General features: G+C 44.6%; 1 protein-coding gene across 1 annotated transcript; it reads right to left on the minus strand.

Moving 5' to 3' along the window:
- Window positions 1-901: 901 nt before the first annotated feature.
- Window positions 902-6,983, minus strand: LOC120882007 (protein FAM205A-like). The gene is made up of 4 exons (XM_040266120.1): window positions 6,843-6,983; window positions 6,224-6,269; window positions 5,649-5,709; window positions 902-4,664 (listed from the first exon to the last, which is right to left on the minus strand). Exons 1-4 carry the CDS (start codon window positions 6,981-6,983, stop codon window positions 902-904), a joined length of 4,011 nt encoding a protein of 1,336 aa, XP_040122054.1.
- Window positions 6,984-17,473: the final 10,490 nt, after the last annotated feature.

A 17,473-nucleotide genomic window follows, 5' to 3' on the forward strand; every position in this document is an offset into this window, starting at 1 on the left:
AGATATAATTGACACATGGCACTGTTAGTGTACAGCATAATCAAGGTTATTTTTATTGTGACCCTTCTGGGGTCCTCTTAAGAAGAGTACTTCAGTAATCCTGCAGTAGGATTCCCTGTTTCATTACATGTCATACTAATGTAATGATTTGTGTGCCTCCCCAGGTGTCATTCACTCCATGCAGCTGATAGGCAGTGGAAGTGGGATACAGGCAAGAGAGTTCCAGCAGCCTCCCTGGTGTGTTCTCCAGAAAGATCTAACCAATAACCACCAGGGGGCAGGGAGGGGAGATTCTACCATTTGCTTCTGACATTAGTTATATTAGCTATATGCTGTTGATAATAAACCAAAGCACCTCCTCAAAGTTGGAACACTGGCACTTCCCTCCAGATTGTGGGCATATATAGAAATCATCAGTGAATTTTGCTTGTGGGATTCCTGGCTACTCCTTGACAGTACTATCCTCAGGCCCAAAATGGTCCTCTGTGCCCAAGGATGCCGTGATAGAAGTCAAGCCTGACTTTTACTTTCACTGTACCTTAGACAAGGGCCTTCCTTCTCTGCTTAAGTCCCTTTCTCCACAGTCCAGTGAGGGGGGTGTTGTGTGGAATGCTGACCCAGCTTAAGTGTGAGTTACAGCTCCTTTTCTAGATAGGAAGAAACTTTACTTCCCATGTGCCTTTCCTGAACATACCACAGTGGAGAAAAGAGCAGACACACAACTCTCTGCTTAGAGATGTAGAGTGTATTTTGGGTGGTATTCTGCCCACCTGTACATTAATGAAAATTACAGTAGCATCCTCTTTAAGGGATGCAGACATTGGGTAGACTATGAAGTCTTTTGATTGTGCTGCATCTTCTTGAACAGACCAGTGTTTTTGTCTGAAGTGACAGCTGAGGGTCAGGGTGGGTTCCCTGGTTGGGTGGCACAAACCACTCGAGGACAGTGCCAAGGGCAGTGGTAAGGGGTGCTCAGAACAGAGGCCGAGTGGAGTTGATGCGAGTAGGAGCATTGCCAGAGCTTGCTGTCCAGGGACTGGGGTATGTCCATGAAGGCCAGGCCCATCTGCTTCTCAGGTGGTGGAAACTGGGCCTTCAGGTCCCCTCTTATCTTCTCTGTCTGAGGTCTCTCCTTGGGACTTTTGGCTGGAGCCAGGCTCTTTGCTACATTTACTTTTCTTGTGTTAGCCATTTTCTCAGAGGTGGGGGACGTGGATTCCTTATGCCCTTTGCCTTTTGTTTTGAGGTTAATACAGTGCAAAAAAGATTTCATCTTATTTCTAAAGCCAGAATCTGGAAGACTGGGCCTCTGGTGAGTATAGCCTGGCATCACTGGCCCCTGCAACATCTGACCTTGTAAAGTGTGGCCCCGCAGTGGGTTACCTGGAGTGAGTTGGCCCAGGAAAGGCTGGCCCTGTGACACCTGGGGCACCACAGGCTGGGCGTTCTCAGGAACTCTTGTTGGTTTGAGGATGACATTGAGCTTGGCTTGACTGGCTCGCAGGTCATTCTTCTCAGAGTCTTTCCCCTCAGGGACTCCAGGAGGTAGCTCTGGGAGTCTAAGCTGAGGGTGATGCTGAGGACTGTGCTGGCAGGGAGCATCAAGGTGAAAATGACGTCTCTGGCAACAGGAGCTGCAGGGTGTCCTGTTCAGGAGCACCCCTTCTGGCCTCTGTGTTTCAGTTGAGTGGCTTTTTTCTCTTGTGGAGGAGAGTATGAAGCTTGCATCCCCTTCTCTGCGGTCCCCAACTGATTTGGGTTTGCCTGGCTTCTTTCTCTTTTCTGCCAGTGTGGGAACTTGGGCTGAGTCCTTGCTCTTGTCAGGCTTATGGGGCTCAGAGCTCCAGGGCTCCTCCAGGCTGGGGTTGTTCACACTGGCTTCCAGCTGAGCACAAAGAACCTGGGCCTTGGCCTCTGTTGTGTCCCCACTGGGTTGTGAGATCTGGGCGGCCCAGTGGACAGACTCACGGCGTGCTGCACTGGGATGATGTTGCTTCTGTTTCTGATGCACTGTCTTTAACTCCGTGGCTAGCTCTTCTGAGAGGTGGAGCCATTCTGGATCTGGGGAACGTGGTGTATCTGGTGGGATGGGGAGATCCTGGAGTGGTAGTTTTCCTTGGTTGTATAGATTCCCAGGAGACTCCTGTGTGCACATGTTCTTTGGCATTGCTACCATTTGTTCTCTGGACTCCCTTGCCTTTAGGGGAATTCCCAGTTGTATCTCTAGGATCTTCTTTCTCAGATGGAAATTTAGTTTAGTCAAGATGGGTTCCCTGAGTGAGCAGGGCCTTGCAGACCCTGTCTGGCTTTCTTGAGGCACCATCTTGATTATTCCTTCCATCTGCACTTCAGCCTGGAATTCACCTGCTGCGTCTGCACAAGCCTCATTGCCATCTTGAAAGCCTGGCCCAGGACTCAGACCCTGCTCTTCAGGTGAGGGCACCTGAGTCGGAGGTTCTGTTGGGAATTGGATAGGTCCAGGTACCATCTCTGTCTTCACAGCTGGAGAAGTGATTGCTGGAGCCATAGCCCTGGAGAGAGCCACATAATAAGGAGCAGGCAGTCCTGACAAGAAGGCCAGATACTTGTGCTGTAAAGTTGTCTTCAGTTTCTCAATGGCTCTCTGAGACAGGGCCCAGGGCAACTTAGGATGTTTAATGAGAGCATCTGATGAGGCTTGTTGCTGCTGGTCAAGGGCCGTTGGCATCCAGGGTGTAACTTCCTGTCGTTTGTCCAGGTCATCTGCTGCCTGTAGTTCCAGGGGCTTGCTTTCTGGGATGCAGGTGAAGGGAGCCACTTGCAGGCCCCCAGGAATTTTGAACTCACAAGAGCCATGTATGCAGACAGGAACCTTGCCCTGGTGAATCTCCTCGCATTTGGAGTCAACATGGCTCTGCAGTGTTGCCTTGGCCTGGTCAGTCATGTGCAACATAGGGACTGACAATGGGTCCTTAATGGCTGGGAGTGGGTCGCCAACCCCAGTGCCCTCTAGAGCTGTAGGTTGGGGGACATTCACATTGTCCAGGGCTGTGCTGCTCCAGGACAGAGTCTGCTGGCCAGCAGGGGGCAGAGGCAACTGAAGGGACTCCTGGTTCTTCCAGGGTAGGCTCGAGTGATTATGAACCAGTGGTCTCTGGAGGTGGAATTCCAGCAGCCTCCTGGCCTGCTCTGGGAAGAATAGTTCCTTTGTGATGGTGGAGACAGGCTGACCTGGCCAGGAAGTTTTTATAGTCTCAGAAGATTGGGCTTGGTCACTGGGCTTACACTGCATGGGGCTCTCAGTGTGCTGATCTCTCTGGAAAACATCTGGAAAGTCCCACTGAAGCTGGAGCTGCCTCTGCAGCAGGTGCCACTCCAAGGCTTTACATTCATCCAGAGTCAGCAAGGGGCTACTGATCTGAGCTTGTTGGTGCTCAGGTGGAGCTGTCCAGTTTGGGGAAGATGGAGAAGAGGGTAGAGCTGACTGGGGCAGAGTTTTAGGCATCAGAGGGAAGCAGGAGAGCTCCTTGAAGAGAAAAGGATACTTCAAGGAGTGCTTGGACATGCTCTTGTTCATGGAGAGGCCTTGATAACCCAAGAAGGTGTCAACTAGGGACTCGCTGTGCAGAGAAGGGAGGCCACAGAATAGCTGGCTGTATTTCGGCTGCACAGGGCCCTCTGAATCACTAGCCTGTTGCCCAGGCATTAGATAAAGGCCACTTGATTCTTTAAGAGCCACATAGGGTGAGGCTAGAGTCGTATGGTCTGGGATTTGCTGGTAGTAGTGTCTTTGTTCTGGGTCCATAATGGACCATTCAGAAACCCAGAAGGCCTGGGTAGGTTGGCCAGCTATACATGAGCCCCAGTTCTGGTATGAAATGGTCCCGAATTTCTCAATGGAGAACTGAGAAATATCATTCTGGATGAAAGAAACTGGTTGATTATGTACAGGGTGGCAAAATAGTGGCGGGTTTGGCATAAGCTGCCTCAGGGACTCTTCCACACGTCTGGGGAGCCCCCACCTCTGGAAATGCATCAGTCTTCTTACATGTACCTCAAGAAGCCTCAGGACTTCTGGACTAAGGAACGGCAGGTGGGCAGGAAGGACAGTGACCATATTTAAGGCCATAGGATGTGTTAGAGGTGTGATTTCTCGATTCAGGGTCAGCAGAGAGACCTGGGAATTCAAGGGCTGCTGGCCTTGGTTCCCATAGACAAGGTTGGGGTGGCTCTGGATTATCTCCTGCAAGTTCACTGAAACCCTTGGCTCCTCAAATCTCGAAGAAAGCATAGTCTCTGGGCCCCTGGGCACCTCTGGCATTTGAAATCCCTGCCTTAGCTTGAGGTGTTCAGCCCAGTAATCATGGATGCCAGCTGTACCAGGTGACTGGGCCACTGACTGTGCCAAGGATTTCTGTGACACTGTGAGGTTTGCAGATGGAAGTGAAAGGTCTTTGGAGTGCGGGGAACGATGCTCCATACTCTGCTGGAAAGAAACTTTAGGCGTGGACAAAACCTCTAGGCAAGAGGAGCCCTGTGCTGGCTCCCCTGAAGTTGGGAAGACCAGGGTATTCTCATCTGCCAGCACCTGCTGAATTTCCAGAGCCATGCTGTTGCAGGTTTGGCAGCAGGGATCTTCACACAGGAGCTGCCGCACACTCCCCTCTTGAGGAAGCCAGCCCTGGCTGGGGAGGGAAACATGGCAACCATCTGTTACTGATGGAGTGACAGCTGCCTCTTTGGCCTCAGACTGGGCTGCCATCCCCTAGTCCTATAAGCTCAGAGGCCTGCCTCTGCTGCCTGTTTACTCATCCATTTTATTCCCCTAGGGAAATGACATTTGGCAAGTTATGGTGGGCTGGGCTGAGGGCCTGGGGCTTATTGGATGAGGTCTCAGACAACTGATGGGGGCACAGGACCTTGAGAGAGTAGGTGGTGGGTGAGTCCTTTGTGACCTGTGTTGAGAAGCTGAGCTAGGAGAAGGAACCAGGCAGACAGGTTTAGCTGATGGCACAGCACCAGGAATATCACCATGTAGAACCTGGAGTCATTCTGTTTATGGGCCAAGCCTGTGGCCTAGTATTCAGTATTTCCAAACTATGAAAAAGGAGATTCTTTTGGGAACTCTGTTCTGGGGATTAAAGAGTGCACACAACATCTCTTGAGAGTCTGTCCCCTTTCTCTAGAGAAGAAATAAATAATATTACAAGCTCCTGTCTCAGGGCTGTCCCAGGAACTGACCTCCCTGAAGACAGAACCAGAGGAGGTAATGTCAGCAGGGTCCAGGGGTTTGCCCTTGAATGGGTGTAGCTGTAAAGAGAATATGAAAATGATGAATTAATTATGCACTCAATCATCTATTCTCCTGACTGTATAACTTGTCTTGTGGCTTGAGTGCAGAACCATGTAGAGTCTTTTATGAACTAGTGCATCTACTAGTGAACTCCTGAATTCCAGGGCCACTTGACCCTAGCACAGAGAACTAGGACACTCTCTTCTGAAGTATCTGAGCGCCCCTTGCCCTGGCAACCCTCCAAACCAGTGCTCCAGGCTCCAATGTGTCTGGCTCCCTCCCAGCCATTCTCCTCTCCAACCTTGTCACAGGTCAAACAGACAAATGATCACAGGCCAGACTGGGAATTGGGAGACTGCAAAGAGCAAGAGATCACCTTCTCATGACAGAAAGCAGCTCCCACGGCTTCTCAGCTTCTTCCTGGGAAAGTCTCCTAGCTGAGAAACCAGGAGACAGTGTTAGATGGAGCAGGAGAGGGTTCAGGGACATCCTATAGGAAGCCTTTGAATGAGAGGAGATTGCAAACTCCAAAGTGAGTGCTGTAAAGCACGTCTGTGTATGACTTAACCAGGTATGATATGCTCTTCTGGGCCTGCTCTCATTTGATCTTCACAACTATGCTGTGAGTGAGGCAGGATCATCAGATACTGTTTCATAGGAACAAGACTGAGAGATGAAGAGACTTCCAGAGGGTCATAAAACTAGTAAGTGACACAGTTAAGGACTTCTCTCGTGTTTCCTCTCTTTTCATTCCCGGGGGTAAGGTGGACTTTAGAACATTCCCAGACTCTGATTTGCCATCGCCCCTATTTTTTTCTGGGAAAATTTGTCAGCTTAGACAATGGAAGTCTTCAGTGGTTAGAGTACCTGGCTCCTGGCACCAGGGCCCATCACGGGCCAGGGTTCCTTGCCCACAGTGGAGGGGAGTCAGAGCAGAGACTGAGACTTTACCTCTTGACGCTGCATCTCTAGCCCCTTGTCTGACTTTCCGGTGACTCTTAAAGAAAAAGAATTAAAAGAGTGTGAAGCTGGGACACCATTTTTTTTCACATCCAAAATGAAACAAAGGAAATATACATTTCCCAGTCTCTTTCTGTATCTCTGTATTTTATACACTCATCTATATGTTCGTCCTGTACTCCAGCTTTTCACCTGAACATTTCATTTTTTTACTTATTTCGCACTTACTTCAGTTCTTTCCATATTCTATACCTCCTGTCCCCTTTCTCAGGACAAGTTTGTCAGGGGGCTTAATGTGATACAGGAGGAATAATGGAATGTATTAAATAGTTGGTGGCTCTCAGCCAGAGACTTCTGCTTACCAAGTCCACCAATCAGAAAAATCCCCCATTTTTGGAGGTGAGAAGAAATCCAATGAGGTAGATTCCATTTTATCTAGCACTCAACCCAAGTTAGATAGAAATTCTTAATTTTTCAACTAGAATATACAGAAGGGGTGGGCTAACAGGGCATTATTTCTAGGCTCTGAGAAAGAGAGGTACTATAAAGAGTAACAATGTGTCTTATCTAAGACTTGACTAGCGCAGCCATGGTCATAGCGTTTCCCTACCCGGCAGCAGCTCCTTTTACGTTCCGTTAATCCATGGTAGCTCTCTTTCACTTGCCAGATAGTTAGGATAATAATGAAGAGGGAGCCAGAGATATATAAGAAATACCCTAAATCCCACAGAACAGAAGTCGAGATCAGCATGGTCTAAAACCCCCATTAGCATGAGGAGACCAACCATTCCTATATGTAGGCACTCAGGGTCCTGGTGCCTAATGATTCTCCATGGTATGCCTGTGGTCTCCACCTCACAGATGACGGAACCAGCCCTCAGACTACATCACAAAGCCCACCTGTTTCACAAGGCAGGTGTGGTGTCAAAAGACATACCTGTCTAGAGGAGCTCACGTGGTGATTCAGTCTGTAAATGAGGGTATCTTGTTGTAAGGACTGAAGGTGTCCCTTGCAGGCAGTGTCTTTGCTTCCACTTTGTCTTCATTTTCCACAGCCTCCACCAGTCTGACAGCTCAGCTCTTCCTTTGTGACAGCTGTCTTGTCAGCCATCCACTGAAAACTGAGTGTTTAGGAATATTAGGTACCTTTTGAGAAAGAGTAGCTGGGACAGAGGAACCTCTGTAAACTCCACCTGTACTGAAAATGTATGTGAGAAGCATACATTAGGGACGGCAGAGACTGGTTATGGCTTGGGAATGGAGACCTTTATTTATGGCTACTCTGGGTCTTCCTTGTTGCTCTTGGGCTTTCTCTAGTTGTGGAGAGTGGGGGCTAATCTCCAGTTGTGGACAACAGGCTCTAGGTGTATGGGCTTCAGTAGTTGCAGCATGCTGGCTCAGCAGTTTTGGTTTGCTGGCTCTAGGGCTCACGGGCTTCAGTCGTTAAACACAGTGGCTCGTATGGTAACTTTTAGGCATGACGGGTGTTTTTTCCAATCACTCCCAAGACCCATCATTCCTACACCTTGACTATAGACATTATATTACCTGCTTGGCTTATCTGTGGATATTGTGATCTGACTCCAATATCTCAAATTTTCTGAATTTCCTTGAGAGAGTCTTTCCCTGGTAACAGTGGTCTCACAGCTAAAAAATTCTTGGCCCTCAATATCTCTGAAGATACCACTTGATCCTTCTTCCAGTGTCCAGTCCTCTATCTATCTGGCATGGTGAGTGATCAATCTGTGCTCAGTCCTAAGCTGGACAGTGTCAAGGATACAAAGATATTTTCAGTCATGTTGCTGTTAGAGCCAGCAACCCAAAACCACTTCACTGGTTTCTAAGATAAGACTAATCCACACAAAGTAACAACCAGCAATGGAAAACAAATGGAATCATTTATTCATCTCTGAGGGCCAGGTCACAAACATCCCATTCCTAAGGGGAAAAAACACAGGCTCAGGATGCATAGTCAGAGAAGGCTCCTGGGTAGAGTGAAACTGGAGTTGAATGTTTACATGCAGGCTGTGGGTGACAGGAGTGTGTTCTAGGTAGGAGAGAAACTTACCAGAAGACGCAGAATACTGAGGGATGGGCCATGGAGTTCATTTGGCAATAAGAAATGCAGTCTACCTCTAGTAGAGGTGCATGTGGGTGGACTGGATTGGGCTTGAAGGGAAATCCTGGAGGAGCAGGAATGAGTTCTCTTGATGGAAGCATTTATTTCAGTAACTTAAAATTGTTTTTTAAAAGTAGGCACACAAAATTACCAAGGCAGAAAAAGGTATGTAGTATGTGTCTTTCTCATCTTTCTCTCCCCTTTTCCTTCCCTGTGTACCTTTCAGAATTGATTTAGGAATTGATTTGGGATAGGAAGTATAAATAAAGTAATATTTTTTCACAAATGAAAGCATATTATAGTCATGGTTTTTATCTTGTTTTATTTAATAATATGAAAATATCATGTATATTTTGCAAATATTTTTTAAATTGAAGTATAGTTGATTTACAATGTTGCGTTAGCTTCTGATGTACAGCAAAGTGATTCAATTTTACATATATGTATTTCAGATTATTTTCCATTATAGTTTATTATAAGATTGAATATAATTCCTTGTGCTATACAGTAGGACCTTGTTGCTTACCTATTTTATATGTAGTAGCTTGTATCTGCTAATCCCAAACTCCTGTGACTGCAGCAGGGCCTTTGCCCTGGCCCCCAGGCAGCGTGCTGACCAACACCTGGCAGCAGGTGAAGGTTTACATGCTCAACGAGGACGATCAGTGGGAAAACCAGGGCACCAGGCATACCATCTGGCTACGTGGAGTGGCTGAAGGGCATGTCCCTGCTAGTCAGAGCCTGACAAAACATGGTCCACCTGAGAAGGGAATAGCAAACCACTTCAGTATTCTTGCCTCAAGAACCCCATGAACACAACAAAAGGCAAAAAGATATGACATAGGAAGATAAGCCCCCCAGGTCAGTAGGTGTCCAATATGCTATGGGGGAAGAGCAGAGAAATAGCTCCAGAAAGAATGAAGAGGCTGGGCTAATGCAGAAACGTCATTCGGTTGTGGGTGTGTTTGGTGGTGAAGGTAAAGTCCAGTGCTGTAAAGAACAATATTGCATAGGAACCTGGAATGTTAGGTTCATCAATCAAGGTAAGTTGGATGTGGTCAAACACGAGATGGCAAGAGTGAACATTGACATTTTAGGAATCAATGAACTAAAATGGTCGGGAATGGGTGAAATTAATTCAGATGACCATTAAATCTACTACTGTGGGCAAGAATCCCTTAGAAGAAATGGAGTAGCCTTCATAGTCAACAGAAGTCCAAATGTAGTGCTTGGGTACAATCTCAAAAACAAGGGAATGATCTCTATTCATTTCTAAGGCAAACCATTCAATATTACAGTAATCCAAGTCTATGCCCCAATCACTAATGCCAAAGAAGCAGAAGTGGAATGGTTCTATGAAGACCTACAAGACCTTCTAGAACTAACACCAAATAAAGACGTCCTTTTCATCATAGGGGACTGGAATGCAAAAGTAGGAAGTCAAGAGATACCTGGAGTAACAGGCATATTTGGCTGTGGAGTACAAAATGAAGCAGGGCAAAGGCTAACAGAGTTTTGCCAAGAGAACGCACTGGTCATAGCAAACACCCTCTTCCAACACAAGAGATGACTCTACACATGGACATCACCAGATGGTCAATACTGAAATCAGATTGATTATAGTCTTCACAGCCTAAGGTAGAGAAACTAAACACTCAACAGAAACAAGACCTGGAGCTGACTGTGGCTCAGATCATCAGCTCCATATTGTGAAATTCAGGCTTAAACTAAAGAAAGTAGGGAAAACCACTAGGCCACTCAGGTATGACCTAAATCAAATCCCTTATGATTATACAGTGGAGGTGAGGAAAAGATTCAAGGGATTAGATGTGGTAGACAAGAGTGCCTGGAGAACGATGGATGGAAGTTCATAACACTGTACAGGAGTGAGAGGGTTAACAGGTAGGAAGGCCAGAGATCCCTAAGAGGCAGGAGGAAATAAACTGTAACTGGCAGACACTTTTTTCCTTTCTCTACACAAAATTAAAAGAGGCTTATTTTAATTCTGTGCTGACAATGCCTGGTTCTGCCTGAACTTAACTCTTCTCAAACCTTGAGTTAACCTATGTGGTTTTTCTTATGGAAATGTTTTTCTTAAGCTATGTTAATGAAACTATGTATTTGCTTTGTAGTCTGCCTTTCTTTAAATCAATTCTGGCCTAAGACTAACTTTTTTTTTCTTTTCTCAAACATTGGGCTAATAGGTTCAACGAATCAGTATTCATGTCAATTGTTTTGTGACTGGGGATGACACACCTTGTGCCATTCTATCTCAAAAAGCATATTGTGGGAGAGGGGCCTGGTCAAAATCCCTTAGCCTTGAAGTGTTTCTTATATCTGATTAGCAGCTTGCCTCAGAGAAGGCATAGTAGTTTTGGGCTTCCCTGGTGGCTCAGTGGGTAAAGCGTCTGCCTACAATGTGGGAGACCCGGGTCCGATCCCTGGGTCGGGAGGATCCCCTGGAGAAGGAAATGGCAACCCACTCCAGTATTCTTGCCTGGAAAATCCCTCGGACGGAGGAACCTGGTAGGCTACAGTCCATGGGGTCCCCAAGTGTTGGACACGACTGAGTGACTTCACTTTCACTTTCACTAACAGAAGCAGAAGATATTAAGAAGAGGTATCAAGAATACATAGAACTGTACAAAAAAGGTCTGAATGACCTGGATAACCACAATGGTATGGTCACTCACCTAGAGCCAGACATCCTGGAGTATGAAGTCAGGTGGGCATTAGGAAGCATTTTTATGAACAAAGCTAGTAGAGGTGATGGAATTCCAGCTGAGCTATTTAATATCCTAAAAGACGATGCTGTTAAAGTGTTGCATGTGATATGCCAGCAAATTTGGAAAACTCAGCAGTGGCCAGAGGACTGGAAAAGGTCAGTTTTCATTCCAATCCCAAAGAAATGCAATGCCAAGGAATGTTCAAACTACCACACAAATGTACATGCTAGCAAGATTATGCTCAAAATCCTTCAAGAGTGGCTTTACCAGTATGTGAACTAAGAACTTCCAGTACAAGCTGGATTTAGAAAAGGCAGAGGAACCAGCAATCAAATTGCCATCATCTTCTGGAAAAAGGGAATTCTAAAATTCTAAATTCTGCTTCACCGACTATGCTAAAGCCTTTGACTGTGTATCACAACAAACTGGAAAATTCTTAAAGAAATGGGAATACCAGACCACCTTACCTGTCTCCTGAGAAGCCTACATGCAGGACAAGAAGCAACAGTTAGAACTGGACATGGACCAATGGACTGGTTCAAAATTGAGAAAGGAGTATGTCAAGGCTGTATATTGTCACCTTGCTTATTTAACTTATATGTAGAGTATATCGTGTGAAATGCTGGATTGGAAGACTCACAAGCTGGCATCAAGATTGTTGGGAGAAATATCAACCTCAGATATGCAGGCCATACCACTTTAATGGCAGAAAGTGAAGAGGAACTAAAAAGTCTCTTGGTGAAGGTGAAAGAGGAGAGCGAAAAGCTGTCTTAAAACTCAACATTCAAAAAATGAAGATCACGGCATCTGGTTCCATCACTTCATGGTAAACAGATGGGGAAAAAGAGGAAACAGTGACAGATCTTTTTTTCTTGGGCTCCAAAATCACTGTGGATGGTGACTGCAGTCATGAAATTGAAAGACACTTGCTCCTTGGAAGAAAAGCTATGACAAACCTAGACAGTGTATTAAAAAGCAGAGACATCAGTTTGCTGACAAAGGTGTGTATAGTCAAATCTATGGTTTTTTTCAGTAGTCATGTATGGATGTGAGAGTTGGACCATAAAGGCTGAGCACTGAAGAATTGATGATTTTGAACTGTGGTGTTGGAGAAGACTCTTTAGAGTCCCTTGGACAGCAAGGAGATCAAACCAGTTAATTCTAAAGGAAATCAACCCTGAATATTCATGGGATGGACTGATGCTGAAGCTGAAACTCTAATACTTTGGCCATCTGATGCGAAGTGTCGACTCACTGGAAAAGACCTTGATGCTGGGAAAGATTGAGGGCAAGAGGAGAAGGGGGTGACAGAGATGAGATGGTTGGATGGCATCACTGACTCAATGGCCATGAGTTTAAGCAAGCTCTGGGAGTTGGTGATGGACAGGGAAGCCTGGCATGCTGCAGTTCATGGGGTCACAGTTAGACATCACTTAGCATCTGAACAACAACAATGATTTCCTTGCTGTGCAAAACCTTCTAAGTTTGAATAGATCACATTTGTTTACTTTTGCTTTTATTTCTTTTGCCTAGGGAGACTGACCTAAGAAAACATGCTGCAATTTATGTCAGAGAATGTTTTGCCTATGCTCTCTTCTGGAAGTTTTATGGTGTCATGTCTTACACAACTAAGCGATTTTGAATTTATTTTTGCGTAAGGTGTGAGGAAGTGTTGTAAATTCACTGTACCACCTGCTGAAGAGACTGTCTTTACTCTGTTGTATATTCTTGCCTCTTTTGACAAAGACTAATTGACCACAGGTGTGTGGGTTTATTTCTGGACTCTCTTATATTCCATTGACCCATATGTCTGTTTTTTGCCCAATACCATGCTATTCTGATTACTGTAGCTTTTTAAGATTGTCTGAAGTCTAGCAGTGGTATGCCTTCAGCTTTGTTCTTTTTCCTTAGGATTGCTTTGGAATTCTGGGTCTTCTGTGGTTCCATAAAAGTTTTAGAATTAGTTGTTCTAGTTCTGCATAAAATGTCATGGGTAATTTGATAAGGATCACATTAAATCTGTAGATTGCTTTGGGTAGTATGGCCATTTACACAAGCATCACTGACTCGATGGACGTGAGTTTGAGTGAACTCCGGGAGATGGTGATGGACAGGGAGGCCTGGCGTGCTGTGATTCATGGGGTCACAAAGAGTCGGACATGACTGAGTGACTGAACTGAACTGAACTGAACTGAATTCTCCTAATCCAAGAGCATGAGATAGCTTTCTATTTCTTTGAGTCACTTTCAGTTTTCTTTATCAATGTTTTATAGTTCTCAGCATATAAGTCTTTCACCTCCTTGGTCAAGTTTATTCTTTGGTCAAGTATTTTATTTTTTTGACATTTTATTTTAATTAATTAATTTGGTGGCTTGTGGGATCCTTGACCAAGGATTGAACTCAGGCCATGGCAGCAAAAGCCTGTAATCCTAACCATTAGGCCACCAGAACTCTCTGATATAATTTCAAAAATGATATTTTAAAAAATTTCCCATACTGATATTTCAGTTAGTATAAAGAAATGGATTAATTTCCAAAATATACAAGCAGCTCATACAAATCAATACCAGAAAAACAAACAACCCAATGAAAAAGTGGAAAAAAGACCTAAAACAGACATTTCTCCAAAGAAGACATACAAATGGCTAACAAACACATGAAAAGATGCTCAACATTGCTCATTATTAGAGAAATGCAAATCAAAACTAGAATGAGATAACACCTCACATGGGTCAGAATGGCCACCATCAAAAAGTCTACAAACAATAAATACTGGAGAGGGTGAGGAGAAAAGGGAATGCTTTTATACTGTTTTGGAAGGAAAGTTATGACCAACCTAGATAGCATATTCAAAAGCAAATATATTACTTTGCCAACAAAGGTCCGTCTAGTCAAGGGTATGATTTTTCCAGTAGTCATGTATGGATGTGAGAGTTGGACTATAAAGAAAGCTGAGCGCCGAAGAATTGATGCTTTTGAACTGTGGTGTTGGAGAAGACTCTTGAGAGTCCCTTGGACTGCAAGGAGATCCAACCAGTCCATCCTACAGGAGATCAGTCCTGGATACTCATTGGAAGGACTGATGTTGAAGCTGAAACTCCAATAGTTTGGCCACCTGATGTGGAGAGCTGACTCATTTGAAAAGACCCTGATGCTGGGAAAGATTGAGGGCAGGAGGAGAAGGGGACGACAGAGGATGAGATGGTTGGATGGCATCACTGACTCGATGGACATGGGTTTGGGTGGACTCTGGGAGTTGGTGATGTACAAGGAGGCCTGGCGTGCTGTGATTCATGGGATCACAAAGCGTCGGACACAACTGAGTGACTGAACTAAACTTGCACTGTTGGTGGGAATGTAAATTGATACAGCCACTATGGAAGACGGCATGGAGATTCCTTAAAAAACTAGGAATAAAACCACCATATGACCCAGCAATCCCATTCCTGGGCATATACCCTGAGGAGACCAAAATTGAAAATGACATATGTATCCCATTGTTCATTGCAGCACTAGTTACAACAGCTAGAACATAGAAGTAACCTAGATGTCCACTGACAGATGAATGGATGAAGTTTTGGTACATATACACAATGGAATATTACTCAGCCATAAAAAGGAACACATTTGAGTCAGTTCTAATGAGGTGGATGAACCTAGAACCTATTATACAGAGTGAAGTTAGAAGAGAAAGATAAATATCATATTCTGACGCATATATATGGAATCTAGAAAAGTAATACTGAACAATTTACTTACAGGGCAGCAATGGAGAAACAGACCAAGAGAATAGACTTGTGGCTATGGGGAGAAGGGAGGAGAGGGTGAGACGTATGGAAAGACTTAACATGGAAACTTACATTACTATATGTAAAATAGATAGCCAACGGGAATTTGCTGTATGGCTAAGGAAACTCAAACAGGGGCTCTGTATCAACCTAGAGGGGTGGGATGGAGAGGGAGATGGGAGGGAGTTCTAAAAGGGAGGGGATATATGTATACCTATGGCTGATTCATTCCCAGGTGGCTCAGATGGTAAGCATCTACTCGAAATGCAGAGACCTGGGTTTGATCTTTGGGTTGGGAAGATCCCCTGGAGAAGGAAATGGCAACCCACTTTAGTTTTCTTGCCTGGAAAATCCCATGGACAGAGGACCCTGGTAGACTACAGTACATGGGGTTGCAAGAGTCAGACACGACTGAGCAACTTCACTTTTCATGGCTGATTCATGTTGAGGTTTGACAGAAAACAACAAAATTCTGTAAAGCAATTATCCTTCAAAATCAAATAAATAAATTAATAAAGAACCAGCTCTTGATTTTATTGATTTTTTCCCTATTGTTTTAAAAATCTCTACTTTATTTCCTCTCTGATTGATAGGGTTTGGTGAACGGTGTTGGATTCTTGATCTCCGAAGAAGATTTAGCAGGCAGGTTCTTTACCACTATACCACCAGGGAAGGCCCCACATGAGTGATATCATATTGTATTTGTCTTTCTCTCTTACCTCACTTAATATGATAATCTCTAGCTCTATCCATGTTGCTACCAATAGTATTATTTTGTTCTTTTTAATGGCTAAATAGTATCCCAGTGTATATATGTACCACATCTTCTTTTAAGTGATTCATTTTCTTATTGTGATTTTCTTCATCCTGTAGATTTTTCTTTTCCATTTAGAGATCTTTTAATATTTCTTTTAGGATATGTGTAGTATTGCTGTATTCTTTTGGTTTTTGTCTGATAAATTCTTTATCTCTCCTTCTGTTCTAAATGATAACCTTGCTGGATAGAATACCCTAGGTTGTAGGCTTTCACCTTTCAGGACTTTGAATATATCTTGTCACTCCCTTTGGCCTGCAACATTTCTGTAAAGAAATCAGCTGATAGACTTGTAAGTTCCTTTGTGATTAATGTTTTGCTTTTAATATGCTTTTCTCTTGCTGCCTTGAGAATCCTCTCTTTAACTTTTGCCATTTTTATTATAATACATCTTGGTGTAGGTCTGTTTGGGCTCATCTTCTTTAGGTTCCTCTGTGCTTCCTGTACCTGGACATCCATTTTCTTCTTTAGGTTTGGAAAATTTTCAGCCATAATTTCTTCTGATACATTTTCAATCCCTTTCTCTCTTTTTTTCCCTTTCTGGGATCCCTATAATGTGTAGATTGGCTTGCCCTTATGCTATGCTATGCTATGCTAAGTCGCTTCAGTCATGTCTGACTCTGTGCGACCCCAGAGACAGCAGCCCACTAGGCTCCTCTGTCCCTGGGATTCTCCAGGCAAGAATACTGGAGTGGGTTGCCACTTCCTCCTCCAGTGCATGAAAGTGAAAAGTGAAAGTGAAGTCGCTCAGTCGTGCCTGACTCTTCAGTTCAGTTCAGTTCAGTCGCTCAGTCATGTCCGACTCTTTGCGACCCCATGAATCGCAGCACGCCAGGCCTCCCTGTCCATCACCAACTCCCGGAGTTCACTCAGACTCACGTCCATCGAGTCTGTGATGCCATCCAGCCATCTCATCCTCGGTCGTCCCCTTCTCCTCCTGCCCCCAATCCCTCCCAACATCAGAGTCTTTTCCAATGAGTTAACTCTTCGCATGAGGTGGCCAAAGTACTGGAGCTTCAGCTTCAGCATCATTCCTTCCAAAGAAATCCCAGGGTTGATCTCCTTCAGAATGGACTGGTTGGATCTCCTTGCAGACCAAGTGACTCTCAAGAGTCTTCTCCAACACCACAGTTCAAAAGCATCAATTCTTTGGTGCTCAGCCTTCTTCACAGTCCAACTCTCACATCCATACATGACCACAGGAAAAACCACAGCCTGACTCTTAGGTCTCATGTATTGCTTTCATTGAAAATTTTTTGTCTATTTGCTGTTCTAATTGGGTAATTTCTACTACTGTATGTTTCAGATCACTTATTCATTCTTCTGCACTATTTGGTTTGCTGTTTATTGCCATTAGTTCAGTTTTCATCTTGGCACATGAGTCTAATTTTGATCTTCTCCTCTATAATTCTAATTCCTTGTTACAGTCATCTGCTTTTTAAATCAATAGCCTTTCTTAATTCCTTCAGTATTTTTATTACCTCCTTTTTGAACTTGCAGTCTAATAGACTGGAAAGGATTGTTACATTGTTTTTTCCTGGGAATTATCCTTTTAATTGGGAGCGGTTCCTCCACTTCATTTTACTTATATTTTTCTGTGTATGTGCTTAGTTGCTGCTCAGTCTTGTCCAACTCTTTGCGACTGCATGGACTATAGCCTGCCAGGCGTTTCTGTCCATAGGATTGTCCAGCAAGAATACTGGAGTGGGTTGCCAGTCCCTTCTCTGGGGGGATGTTCCTGACCCAGGGATGAAACCCAGGTCTCTGACACTGTGGCAGATTCTTTGCCATCTA

Source organism: Oryx dammah, unplaced genomic scaffold, assembly GCF_014754425.2.
Source record: "Oryx dammah isolate SB20612 unplaced genomic scaffold, SCBI_Odam_1.1 HiC_scaffold_1, whole genome shotgun sequence".
NCBI lineage: Eukaryota > Metazoa > Chordata > Mammalia > Artiodactyla > Bovidae > Oryx > Oryx dammah.